Source organism: Megalops cyprinoides, chromosome 20 (genome assembly GCF_013368585.1).
Source record: "Megalops cyprinoides isolate fMegCyp1 chromosome 20, fMegCyp1.pri, whole genome shotgun sequence".
Lineage (NCBI taxonomy): Eukaryota > Metazoa > Chordata > Actinopteri > Elopiformes > Megalopidae > Megalops > Megalops cyprinoides.
This window is the reverse complement of record NC_050602.1, coordinates 27,836,415-27,850,703: the sequence shown is the minus strand read 5'-3', so window position 1 is coordinate 27,850,703 and position 14,289 is coordinate 27,836,415. Positions and strand designations below refer to the sequence as shown.

Here is a 14,289-nt window from a genome sequence, read left to right as displayed (position 1 = left end):
GAGAGTGTAGGGAGAGCAGGGGGAGTGTGGGGAGAGCAGGGGAGTGTGGGGAGAGCAGGGAGAGTGTGGGAGAGCAGGGGGGCAGGGGGAGTGTGGGGAGAGCAGGGGGAGTGTAGGGAGAGCAGGGAGAGTGTGGGAGAGCAGGGGAGTGTGGGAGTGTGGGGAGAGCAGGGGAGTGTGGGAGAGCAGGGGGGCAGGGGGAGTGTGGGGAGAGCAGGGGGAGTGTGGGGAGAGCAGGGAGAGTGTGGGAGAGCAGGGGGGCAGGGGGAGTGTGGGGAGAGCAGGGGGAGTGTAGGGAGAGCAGGGAGAGTGTGGGAGAGCAGGGGAGTGTGGGAGTGTGGGAGAGCAGGGGAGTGTGGGAGAGCAGGGGAGTGTAGGGAGAGCAGGGGGAGTGTGGGAGAGCAGGGGGAGTGTAGGGAGAGCAGGGGAGTGTAGGGAGAGCAGGGGGAGTGTGGGGAGAACAGGGGGAGTGTGGGGAGAGCAGGGGGAGTGTAGGGAGAGCAGGGGAGTGTAGGGAGAGCAGGGGGAGTGTGGGGAGAGCAGGGGAAGTGTGGGAGAGCAGGGGGAGTGTAGGGAGAGCAGGGGGAGTGTGGGGAGAGCAGGGGGAGTGTGGGGAGAGCAGGGGGAGTGTAGGGAGAGCAGGGGAGTGTGGGAGAGCAGGATGATGGGGTCAGGGGTTCATGAATGTGGGGCTGGGCTGGGAACCAGGTTTCTGGCTGGATGCTCAGGTGGAATACTGCCATTGGTCAACATGTTGAATGTAAATTGCCTCGGAAATAGCCTCCCTACGTAAGTGTATAATTTTATTAATTGTAGCATAACTGTTCTGTTTGCCCTGGATGGGAGTGTGTGATGCCTGTATAAATAATGAAATGAAATTAAATGACTGTCTGTGAGGAGGTGCTGACTGACAGCATGGAGCTCAATATGAATAATACAAAGGGATGAAGAAAATATTTATACTCTTCTTGGATCAGGGAAAGAGTGCTCAGATATCCATTCAGTAAAAAATCAAAAAGAAATTATGTAACAGTCCTGTGAGCCCACGGCCCTTCTCACAGTTTAGTGCATGTGTGTCTCATAAGACTAAACACACAGAAATATTTTTGTCAGAGTGACCTCATTTATTTAGGCTAATCCTGTTCGAGGCTGTTCTATCGAATGTTGGCTGGGCGCCTGAGTCTCACACAGGTTTTTGATATTTGTTTTTAATTACCTATATGGCCTCTGTGCTGGAAGGAGGGTGTTCCTCCTGATCCCCTGCCAGGAAAACGGCAGCAGAGAGGCTCCTCCCGAGCACCAGGCCCGCGTTAGAGCAGAAATGAGACCCCACCTGCAGGTCCGGCTGTGCTGGGCAAGAGAGAGCAGCAACACTCCTCAGAACCCCCACCCGCCCTGACTCTGCCCGACTCAGGGCCAGAGCCCCACAACCACTCTGCACCACCCAGCATCCCTGCCCTGCAGCCTCACCCAGCTACCCCACCCCGTAGCCACGCCCAGCAGCCATGCCCCACAGCTATGCCCCGCAGCCCCGCCCAGCTGCCCCACCCAGCAGCCCTGCCCTGCTCATTAAAAATAACTCCAGCTATTTAAAAAAAAGATATATAATAGCTCTACAATATCCCTCTTGATCTAAAGTTATCTTGACTTCTAAAGCTTGTTGTTATACAGTACAATTATATTAAAAGTTATTAAAACAAACAATTGACAAGACAGAGACAAGCAAGCAAGATCGAGGAAAAGGAATTAAATTATAAAATATATAAATATTTATAAAATCTTTTTTCACCTGTTTGTTGTAGAGCAGAATTTAATGGATGAGGGCAAATTGGATTGGATTGTTGAATGATGGAGTGAGATATTTATTGCAATGATGCCACTCATTGATCGTTCAAGTTCCAGCTCAGGTCACCCAGTCAGAGCAGGTGGGAGGGAGGTGGCCTGTGACGAGGATCTGGGTGATAAATTAGCTGCTGTAGAGCCGAGGGGCTTCACTTACTTTTTTATTAAACTCTTTTTTTTCCATTTCAATCCGATTGCATCTCTGCTCACTGTCCCCACTGAAGCGTTTTAAATCTCTCTCTCTCTGAAGGCAGAGCTGGGGGAAGCACTGCACAGAAGCACAGTGTCTCACATCTCTGCACCGCACAGCTCGGAAAGAGGGAGAGAATGGCTTCTAACGCCCTCATTTCCATTCAGAAACATTAATAAATTATAAGGCTTTTAAAAGGGGGCCTCACTGCTGGATACCAGTGAAATATCACCAAAACAGTACAGAGCATTGAAGAGATTGTCAAGTCTAAAGTGAATGCAGACATAAAAGCATTCCTAAAAAACAAGACAAACTCTCCTCTGTGCACCATGATTGCTTACGCTCTCTGAATGGTGGATAGCCTGACAAAACAAAGCTCCTGTTTGGTTCCTGAGAGCAGGCATTATTCTCATCTGTTCCTCCCATCATTCAACAACACAAAGTCCTTGCTCTATACTCAAATCAGTTTTCTGAGTTTATCAAAAAGTTGTCTTGCACATAATATGTGGGAGTAGATGCCATTAGCTACAAAGATCCCAAGATCTAAGAGGCATCGTTCTCAGATGATGGAAATCTGAGCCCAGAGTAAAATTGGACACTAGATGGCAGTGTCGTTTCAGGTGAGTTCAATTCTCTCACATGAAAGAGTTATATTAGAAAAAGGCACATACCTTCAGGAAAGTGCCGTTTTATGCAAACGAGCAGCACATACCAAATCATGCCAAACAGCACCACACCACTCTTGTCAAGCTGTGGGATTTTTTCATGTGTGCATTTGTCATGTGATGCTACTCCCTAACAGCACTGTGCAACTGCCAGCCCAACAGATATAGTGCCTTCCTGAAGAGCACCAGCTCGTCAGAGCTCTCACACCTGCCCCAGAGGCTGGGACAGGGACACCAGTGTAACCTGGGGTGGAACTGGAAGGCATTGTGCCCCCTATGGTAGGTTCTGCAGTCAGAGGCAGTCAGTGATGAGGCTGCAGAGGGAGGATCCAGCACAGCTGTGCTGTAAAGCAGAAACACCTGTGACTCCCGCTCTCCTGGCACACTGCCACACTGCAGGCTCACAGACACCACCACCTGAGAACGAATGAGCTGACAGTGATACCCATTACTGTGTGTCTGCCTGGAGATGCTCTGGGCACACCCTGACCAGCTGTGGAGGTCATTTGTTCCCGTGGGTTGGCATTGAGGGCAGGACTACATGCAGGCATTTGGTGAGAATCCCTGGTGGCAGAGACAGTCTGAAGGGCGTCAGTTGAAGCTCACAGCCCACCCCTTCCTTTGTTCTGACTGGACAAGCACATGGAGGTAGGCATCTTTCAGATTAACTGTAGTTACTCACACATGAAGGGGAAAACATGCTGGTGGGAGGGGGCTTCAGACTGTATAGGAACATGCGAGTCCAAAATGGGATGGACATCATGGTCTTTTCTGGGAGCTGATGAGATGCAGAAGCAGTGATCTAATGGGCCAAGTTCTCCAATTTCATTTTTCTGTGATAGAAAAGTTCCCTTCCGTCACCCTGCACATGCTGGGGACAGACCGGCAGCGCTGGAGCAGACCGTGGTGTTTTTATTACACTGAATTACAGCAGGCGACTGCGTGCGGCTCCAGCACAGCCACTTGCATTAAGTGAATGCACTAATTAACCCAATTATGCAATTAAAAGCTCATATGGGATAAAAACCTGAGACAGACCAGGGTCAGATATCTCTGACTCATATGATTCAGCGCATAACTTAACCTGTTTTCATGTTACAAACTCATAACCTGCCATTCTAGGCTGAAACCGCGCAGCATTGATCAAAGGGTCCCTCTAAGACCCATTTTAGGGATCTATAATACTGCCTGCGTCAAATTAAAGTACAACAAGACATGAAATTGTGTATCTATGAACATCCACGATTTATAGAAGTTGGTTTAAAATAAAATATCTACAGTTTCCTTTCCAGCAGTGTGATAAATGTGTGGTGCGTCGAATAAACATCAGATATCCGTAGCTTCTTGCTTGATCCAGACAGAGCGGAGGTCTGCTAAATCCGGTGGGAAGATGTCGGCGAAGGGCTTCCGTGTGAGCGACGGGGACTGGATTTGTCCTGATAAAAAGTGAGATAAACCGTCATGTTTCTGTAAGCCCAAATTTACGTCGAGGTTATAGTGGAGAGTAAATTACTTTTGGAGGAAATGAACTTTTCCCAAATGTCAAGCTGCTGTTAGCGAGCTGGGATGCTAGCTAGCGATGTGTCTGTCTTACTTGAATTTCAATGCAAAGCGAGTAGCTAACGCTTATCAACCATATTTAATCTTTCTGTATGCAAGCTGTGTAAACAGCTAATCCTTTCTATCCGGTGTATAGGAATATGAATGTATATCGCTAGCTGTGAATGCAGGTAGCTGATGAGTGATATAGCAAACTAGACTAACGTTACCAACACTTGGATGTCATGTACTTAGGTAGCTAAGGTGTTATCAAGTGATTTCTGATTCATCTCCGTCATAATTAATGAAAGATTAAAAAATCAGATCAGACACTCTGTATGATGGATTTTCGTTTCCGTTTCCAAAGGTGTGGAAATGTGAACTTTGCCAGAAGAACAAGCTGCAATAGATGCGGCATTGGTAAGTTCTGTTTCAAATGTACGTTTTTGGGAAGGGGCGTGTCAGTTGGTGCAATGTATGCTTATGCTTAACATTCAAAAACGCGTTGTCAGTGTTTTTGACTAGCAATCCTCATTTCCACCGTAGAGAAAACGGCGGAGGCCAAGATGATGAAGGCCGGGGGCACTGAGATCGGGAAGACGCTGGCGGAGAAGAGCCGCGGCCTGTTCAGCGCGAATGACTGGCAGTGTAAAACGTGCGTGTTTACGGCCTGTGGGTCGGGGTTTGCACTGAATGCTGCAGGCTTTTCATGTGTATGTTCAGGAAATCTGGCCACATTCAGGGGGGACCAGAGTGCTTTTTCACAGATTTATAAGGAGCACATGTGGCTGTCAACCCCAGAGTACAACAACAGTACTTCCCATGGAGCTTGGGCCCCAAACCTCAGGGTTAACCCTTTCACCACATGGTCACCCACCCTCTCTGCCTTCTCTTGCAGCTGTGGAAATGTGAACTGGGCACGTAGGTCAGAGTGCAACATGTGCAACACTCCGAAGTTCGCCAAGCTGGAGGAGCGGACAGGTCAGAGCGGGAGGAGGAGGGTGTGTCTTCGTCGTTTCAGCAGGCCTCTGTTAGACAGACTCACCTGAGCGCTGCTCTGTATCCCCCCCCCCCGCAGGGTACGGAGGCGGGTTCAATGAGAGGGGCACCGTGGAGTACATCGAACGGGAGGAGTCAGACGGGGAGTACGATGAGGTGTGTGCGCCTCCTCCTGTGGAGGCGCAGCCATCAGAGACACACTCGGCATCAACTGTCTCTCAAAATGGCCGACACCCTCACAGTGGGGGAAACGATCAATGCCTGCTATTGATTTCTGCTTTCTGTGTTGGAATAATAATGCTCATGGTTGTAAATTGTAACCTAAAGAACTCTAGGTGCAGGAGAATGGCCTTTTTGTATTTTTTCACTAAACTTTTTTTTTCTTTTTTGCAACAATATATAAATCTGGTAGTTTGGCCGTAAGAAGAAAAAGTACCGCGGAAAAAACATTGGAGCCCAGAGTGACATGAAAGATGTGAGGAAGGAGGAGGAGGAGGAAGATGGCAGCGAGGATGAGGATGATGAAGAGGATGGTGATGTTTCAAAGTATAAACTTGATGTAAGAAACTCTTACACCACCTCAGCACTCTGAGAGAGATGAGCTCATTAGAAACACTGTAACAAACAAAATAGTATTTCTCTCATTTAAAGTAGAGAAACAATTTTCACACAAGTAAGTTCTCACTGCCCCCCCTGTTTCTCTTCATATAACTCACATTTATTCCTTCGTTGTGTTGCAGTAGAGCCGTCTTACATCTTTTGCAGTGCAGTGTGTTGTTTATTCATCTTGAAAGTACCTGCAGCCACGTGTGTCCAACGCTTTGCAGAGAGAAAGCTTTCTCATCTCTGAACATTCAGTGCAGCTGTTTTTGCACTGTGTGAGCAGTTTCCTGTGTGAAACACTGTGGGTTTTACACATTCTGCTGTGTGCCTTCCTCGCGGTGGTTCGTTTCTGTGAAGTGAAATGCATTCTGGGAAAATGAGTCATTAACTGAGGAAGCCTACAGCAGGTGTCTTGAGGTGTAAATCTTAAAAGTAGGATGGGACTAAACCTTGTGTCGGTGACACTTGTACCCAGGATGATGACGACGACGATGATGATGATGATGATGATGATGAAGAAGATGTGGACCTATCAAAGTACGACCTGAACGCCAGCGATGAGGAGACCAACTCAGCAGTGATGAAGAAGAACGGCTCGAGATCTTCGCGTTCGTCTTCCAGCTCACGGTCCAGGTCCAGGTAAACGGGAGAGGTCAAGGGTAACGCCAGCCGAAATGTCAGTACCGCCTCTCCAGCCTGTCGTGCCCGTGCACGGTGTTTCCCCCTGCTGTCTGCTCCTCCGCGTGTGTGTCCTGCGTTTTACTGCAAACAAAATCACGTCTGACTGTCTTACTGAGAAATCTAGCTCTGGTGTAAGGAAGAAGTCTAAGGAAATATTCAGCAAATCTAGAGAGATTATTTTTCCTGTTAACAGACAGACTGACTTGTTCACTTTGGGTGTTTAACCTTGTTGAACTTTCAGGTTGTGAGATGAATGAATTGTGATCCTTGTTTAATGTAGGTTTCTTAGAGTGTGTGTTTCTGTAGTACACATTGTGCAGGTATTGCACCCCTCTTTACTGAGGAGTGGTTGTGATCTCATATTTGGTGCTTATTTTTGTGAGGATCTTTTTCCTCTGAGGAAATATTGGAAGAGTGTCTTGCGCCTTGCAGGTCCTGGTCCAGAAGCTCGTCCCGATCCAGCTCCGGATCCAGCTCTCGGTCCCGCGCCAGGTGAGCAAAGACGACATCTTCTGCTCTGTACCTGTGTGTGTGTGTGTGTGTGTGTGTGTGTGTGTGTGTGTGTGTGTGCGCACCATATAAAGACAGAATCCTTTTGGCCCAAAAATGACAGCGAGCCGTTCCTCCTCCCTGCTTTCTCCTCTCTCAAGGGCATTTTCAAACATGCCTGAGATTTGGGGACCAGCTGTGTATATAAAGCTGAATCTGTCAGTGTTTACCTTTGGAATTGGTATAAATCTGATTTGTCCTTCCCACCTGTAAGGTCCTCCTCCAGGTCTCCCTCCAGGAAAAGGTCTCTCTCTAGATCGCCCTCTTCTGGCCAAAGGAAAAAGAGGCGTTCGAGGTCTCCTTCATCTCAAAGGTTAGTTCCTTAGTTAACTGTACTTAGTGACACCAAAGTATAAATGAGCAAAAATGCCATTTTGGACACAGCTGCTGTCTCATGTAGGTTCTGTTTGTCTCCTTTCAGGTCCCGTAGCTCAGCCTCGAACTCCTCCCACTCAAGTTAATCAGAGAAATAAAATGCAGCCCTTTAAACACAAAGAGAAGAGACACTCAGAAAGCTTAGTGCATGGAATTGAAAGAACTCCTTTTCCCTAAAGCCTGCAGACAGGCTAACGATGCAGAAATGAGCTGCAAGTCCTGTCTCTACAGGAGTGTCAGAGTGTGTGTGTGCATGTTCTGCTTCTTCTCATGAAGAATTTCAGACCCCAGCTCTAAGTTTAAAGGTAATCACACCGTTTAGAACTGTCAGCAATGGTGTTTTGTCAGTGTTTGGGATTCAGAGCCTTTACTTGTAGCACAGAGGATGGTTAACTGAGAGGGTTTATGTAGTTCTGGTTAAGCTCAAGCATCACTTTCTGCTGATTCGGATTCTTGAGACCCGCATGAGTAGAGATATGGGACCAACCAGCTGATCCCGTCTGGTGATCCTGCCGCTCCAAGACTGTGAAGCTTTTCCTTAAATTTGTCTGCCGAAATGCTAGTTAAAGGTTTTTATGGGCTTGTTTAATCCTCTTTATGTCTGAAGGTAAGTATTTTTTCTGTATTTTGTGATATTCTGAATTTGGGCTCATAGAATGGGAATCCTCTCTTTTGTACTGCAGCTATTAAAATAATTCGGTGCAAAGCCATTTGAATGTATTCTGAACTCTGAGTATAATTTGAATGAACTTCTGAATGTGATTTTCTCAGTTCTGAAACTTTTTACTCAAACTTTACTGAAACTTTGTCTCATGCAAAAAGACATTTCTAAGCATTTACTAAGTAACATGGGTGGTATTATAACTTTTTAAGCAATACAGAGAGAATGTATTTTAAACTTTTCTGTAACTTTCACTGCTTCGCAAAATTATTCATTCCTGTGAAACAGTTTCAACAGTTTCAATACCAAGCAGATATACCATCACAGTCCCATCTGGGAAAATGATCATCTACAGTCCTTGAAAGTAATTTGCATCTGTAATTTTCATTGTGTCCTGTAACTTAAAACTGCAATTGATATAAAATGTTAGAGTACATAATGCATCGCAAAAAATCACCTTTTTGCTACTTGTCTGTCCAATTATTTACATTTTAATAGTACATAAAGTAATTTCATGCTACATGGGAGACCTCCCTCCCACAGTGTTCAGAGGTTTGAAATTTGGATAAAATAAATCTAATCCTTTAACAGTAACTGATGTCTGCCTCCTCGATCAGCCTTATTTCCCTTAGTGTCTCCCTTGAATACCTCACAGCTGCCCGGCATTTGAGTGTGATATGTGTGCGATGTGTTTTGGTTTGTGCTGTCAAAATTCAATTTCAAAAAAACTTTATTTGAAAAAATCAGTCCATCGCACACCAAGTTTAGCATGGTATAGTAACATAACTGAAGTTACATGAAGGTAAGGCAAAGATGTAGGAAGACACTTATGTGTTCTGTTTTGTCAGTAAACTCATGCAGACCTAACCCAAAGGCCCATTTTTTTAAAGTACAGAATTTTGCAGGCATGAACATGCTATGAGAACTTTTTTTATCAGGGTCGATAACGTGTGAGCCGTCATGATTATTTCTTGAAATCCTGAAAATATTGAAGGTACTCTAACATAGGAAAGGGGATATCTATGTTTTAGGCAGGTGAAACATTCTCTCATTCCTTAGTTCCTTATTGCTGATTTTCAGTTGCAATTTACATGGGATTAATGTTATGGGTTGGCAGCCATTTGGGATTTATGTAAAACACTTTCAGCTCTTTGGCTGATTACAAATAACCCCTTTACCACCCTCTACATAAACTCAGAAAGCATCACTGCCAAGAGTGAACATGACAGAAAACTGCTCCAAAGGACAGCTTGTATCTAATGTTCACTGTTTCTGCTGTGGAAACATAAGGACAGTTTAGCCTAATACAATAATGTGGTCTCTCCTGTTGTTGGTAGTGATGGGCCTCAAATGCTAATATTTTCGTATACAATGTATCCTTTGAAAAAGGACAGCCTGTATGCTTCAGAGAGACTCATCCAAATGCACATATGCAGGCTAACCTGCCCAGCCCTTGTGTACCTGTGTGTGGCTCTGTTGGGGTTCACTGGGGGGTTGGGGGTCAGCTCAGGATCAGGGAGCTGCTGCTGTGGCAGTGGGGTGGAGTGGAGAGCCATCATCACCTCCAGCTCCAGGCCCCCGAACCCAAGGCTCTGGAGTGGCTGTTGTTGGGAAAGGGGCTGGTGATTCCCCGGCTGGATGGAGTCCGTTCTCCTCATGCTTGATGGGAGGGAGTCCTGCTATGGCCACCATTGCTGAGCAAAAGCACCACCGATACATAGAGGACTGAGACACACGGCCTCACAAGCGCTCTGTCCTCACCTGCCGCCTGCACTGTTGGGTGCCCCCTGGTGGTGGGGAGAGGAAGCTGCCTCCACGCTCGCTGGGAAATACTGGTGTTTTTACAGAATCACTTTTATTTCCACATACACACACCACTCTATATATAGTTGTTTTCTGGCTTATTCAAAGTTTTCATTCTGTGACCTCATTTGCTTTTTCAGTGCCCAGATATGTAACTGAACATGATCAGTTCCTTAGTTCTGCATGGCTTTCTCTTGCAGTACTTTATCTGTGGAGATGTTTGTGGTGATAGACTCAGTAGCCTGTCAAAACTGCTGTGAAAACATGGCTCATCTGCTTGAGCATTCCTGGTTCATAAAAAGCAGAGAGGAAATGTAAACCCTGTTTCTTGACAGCCAAATAAAAGCTCTCTGAAAGCTCTCTGAATTTGAGCATGAGCTCCTGGGAGAGGGTCTCGGAAGTAGCGGATTCACACCCAGGCAGATTCGCAGCGGTAAACTGTGAAACGAAACTAATGTGTATATCATTTGGATGGGCACATTACTGAAACAAACCCTGCCCTGATGGGCTGTTACTGCCCATGGATCCACCCCCTCTAGGCTGCACCATCCCCTCTAAATCCTTCCTCATTTGCAAGGTAACCATCAAAATGTTTAATTTTAATTTTAAATATTAATGTATTTGTATAATGTATGATTTAAGGAATGTTGAGTGGTGAGCACAGGAAGCTGGCTGCCGTGCTCGAAGGCTATCAGCTCTCACTGGCCATCGGCTCCTGGAGACGTTACAGGGGGTGCCTCTCACTGGCCATCGGCTCCCGGAGATGTTACAGGGGGTGCCTCTCACTGGCCATCGGCTCCCGGAGACGTTACAGGGGGTGCCTCTCACTGGCCATCGGCTCCCGGAGACGTTACAGGGAGTGCCTCTCACTGGCCATCGGCTCCCGGAGACGTTACAGGGGGTGCCTCTCACTGGCCATCGGCTCCCGGAGACGTTACAGGGGGTGCCTCTCACTGGCCATCGGCTCCCGGAGACGTTACAGGGGGTGCCTCTCACTGGCCATCGGCTCCCGGAGACGTTACAGGGGGTGCCTCTCACTGGCCATCGGCTCCCGGAGACGATACAGGGGGTGTCCGGTGTCCCAGCCTCCCGCTCCCCTCTCAGCCCGTCTCAGTCTGCCAGCTACAGCGCACCTGAGCCCTCCTGCTGCTCCGGCAGCCTGGCAGCAGAGTCACAGGCTTTAAATTCATACATGGAGCAGTGTGACCAGTGCGTGACCGATGGTGTCAGGAGTGATTGTGTGACCCGAGCGGAGTGCTATGACTGGAAACTGCAAGGGGAAAAAGCAACAGCTCTTTATTATTACTTTAATATTGCATTTTATTACATTGTTTACAGCACATTTTTATTATTATTGAATGCAGAAAATATTGGGATTGGGATTGATTAATTTTACATTAGCAACTATAAATTATTCAGGTAGTTTCACATTGTACACTAACTTTCAAAACTGTGGATCCTCTTTAAAGTCTCATTTATGAATATGATCTTCATTCTCAGTGATCTGCTGTTCTCTCTAAAAAATTATTTGCTTGCCTGACTATGTATTGGAGATATGGGTGACTGGAGCACTTTGATTGGATCATTAAGTGTCTAACCATCTCCTTCATGTCTGTTTCCATCTTCAGCCGCTGATGGCCTCACCAGCTTGTCTCACAGGTACAGAGCCCTACAGCTTACCCTGCTCTCAGCATGTAAGGTATGTATCTATCTGGTGCATGGCATTCATCTGAACCTTTCTAGAAATAGGTTTTGACAGGGACACCCATATGCACTCGATCCCTATTGGGCTGAAACTTGTTTCAGTGAATTCGCTTGAGTCTTGTTTTCTCCTGCTTCCTTGCTGCTTAAATGTGCTTCCTGGAGAACGGAGAGGATATTCACCTGCGCCAGTTTCCCTCATCGTTGAGCTCACCTGTGCTTTGAAGCAGATAAAGTGGCACAGCTCCACCATGTCAGCAGTCAGATCTCTCCCTCTCTTCTGCTGCCTTTCAGCCTCTTTCCGTCCCTTTTTCTGTACAGTGGAGCACCATCTGAAGTCAGGGGAACCACCTCAGACAGCTCTAAAATGATGCCGTCACAGAGTCTGTGGGAATGTGTGTCAGCTTTGGTTCCTTGTGCTGTTATACTTCCTCTATCAGTCACGATGCTGGCAGTTCATCATCTGTGACATCACAGCTGCCAGAGCCAGAGAGGCTCTGCCTCTTTACTCCAGAGGCACTGGGTTTGCTGGATGCACAGACAGGCTTTGGCAAAGGACAGAGGGATGTCGTGCGTTCTCTTCTTTTATATCGGTTTGTGGATCTTCCTCTCCTCCATCTCCTCTTCCTCCCTCCGGTTTGACCACATCCCTTCCATCTGAAATTCCTGCCCCAGTGTTTCCACCAGTCTGCCGCAGGATCGGTCTCATTGTGAATCCCATGCAAAGCGCCTGGCTGAGCTGAGCTCACCCGAGGGGACTGCTGCTTACTGGGCCGATTCATGAATACCGTCTATATTCAATCACTTTTCATGGGTTTTGCTCACAGGATCAGCCAGGGGTGCTGCTTCACTGTCATGCGATATGTCAGCACATCTGGCCTTTGGTGTGATGGTGTACAATGACATCAGCCTGCTGATGCCATCTTGCCCTTTTGATGACAGTGCCGGTCATTATGAATCGATACAAGGGCAGCTTTGTGTGTGTGTGTGTGTGTGTGTGTGAGAAAGAGAGTGTGAGTGTGCGTGCGTGTGTGTGTGCGCGTGTGCATGGCTGTTCCACACACATGACCTCACTCACCAGCACACAGCCATCGCTTGTGTGAAGCACTCTGCGTGGTACTTTCTCCTGTGATGTCACCTTCAAGGTGGCCCTCTCAGCCTCCCCTGTGATAGGGGCCTGGTCCACACAGACCCTCCTGTCAGACTGAACTCATTACAAACAGAATTCCCAATCAGGCTCTTTAAATCAGGCCAACTAATAATCCCCTAATGTAATCGACATTCCCCTAATGTAATCGACACCCCCCCCCCCCCCCCAATTTCACTGTAAAATACTTTTACTCCATTATTATTATTACTAGTTAGAATGTCCTTCTGCAGAAAGGACATGATCTACCATGCTAGCCTAAGTAATTGGTATATTACCCACAATTCTCTTCAAATTTCACACAGAGCATGCTTGTCTTGTATTGGACATGCATGTAACATTATGCGTGGTTCTCAGCAATAACAGACTAGTGCCCTCTGCTGGTTACCATTAGAACGTCACCTGTGTGATGTTTCCTCTCTTCCTCACACTCTGGACTGATTAATGGCCCCTTGGTCCTGTGTCTGAAATTAGCGAGAGATACCTGCACTTTTATCAGCTTAACTTGCTTCCACATCAAAATTAATAAATAAGCAATAGGTCAGTGCAGGTGCCGTGAGGGGGCTAAGCAGGTGACAGATGATATTCTCTACAGGAAACTGTCTGCCATATTATTCCTGCCGCACTCCTCAGCCAGGCTGTTTCCTCCCAGCTAACCTCCCTCTAACCTCCCTCTAACATGCAACAGCCCTCCTCTCAGTGCTCAGAATGCTTCCATGCTGCCAGTCAGATGCATTATGTTATTGCCATTTAGCAGACGCTCCAGGGCCACTTACATAGGTTACAGTTTTTACATGTTATCCATTCATACAGAGTATTTACTGAGGCAATTCTAGGTTAAGTACTTTGCCCAAGGGTGCAGCAGCAGTACCTCAGTGAGGAACTGAACCAGCAACCCGCTCTTTATCACTGTGCTACACAAGCATGTATTCTACTCCCTGAATCCCAGCATCTCTGTTAAATGTTGGATATCCATTTCCTCCTCTTAGGCACAGCAGTGTCTCCATGTCCATGAGGACGCTTAGTGCCGTGTAACCGGTCATGCCACACTGAGCTGTCATAAAGACCCTCATGTTTTCCCTGTCACAACACAATGCTGATGTTTCCGGTTTGTTGTGGAGGGAGGAGGACCTGCCTGTGTAGCACTTTCCCTGCATCCCTTCCAGGGTCTGCTGATGCAGGATCAACTCATTCTCCTCTTTCTGCAGCTAAGTTTGAAGTATCTCACTCTTTGAGGAGGCACTGAGAGAGAAATTTGACTCAAAAACATCACTGAGATTATGAGAAACAACCAAATGTTCCTACTCACATTCTTCACAGCCAATACTCCAGAGTCAAAAAGAACTGCTCATTAAAATTTAGACTCCTGTGGTATGTTTTTTAAATTATGTCATTAAAAATCAGGAATAAATTCACTCCCGGGCACTGCTGTCCCCTCCTCCCTGATTCCCTTATTTTCAGCGATGATGCTCTGCTTAGAGTGCAGTTATTAAGACAGCAATATAAATACATAACATTACAACTGTTATTTCAA

The 14,289-nt window shown here is 46.8% G+C and overlaps 1 protein-coding gene across 1 annotated transcript; it reads left to right on the top strand.

Annotated features, from left to right (window-relative positions):
* Positions 1–4,073: 4,073 nt before the first annotated feature.
* On the top strand, positions 4,074–8,642 carry LOC118795680 (zinc finger Ran-binding domain-containing protein 2-like). Its single transcript, XM_036554338.1, has 10 exons — positions 4,074–4,143; positions 4,604–4,656; positions 4,783–4,891; positions 5,135–5,217; positions 5,315–5,391; positions 5,648–5,794; positions 6,314–6,477; positions 6,952–7,011; positions 7,283–7,381; positions 7,490–8,642. The coding sequence occupies exons 1-10, from the start codon at positions 4,088–4,090 to the stop codon at positions 7,527–7,529; spliced, it is 888 nt and encodes a 295-aa protein (XP_036410231.1). The 5' UTR covers positions 4,074–4,087; the 3' UTR covers positions 7,530–8,642.
* The last annotated feature ends 5,647 nt before the right edge of the window (positions 8,643–14,289 follow it).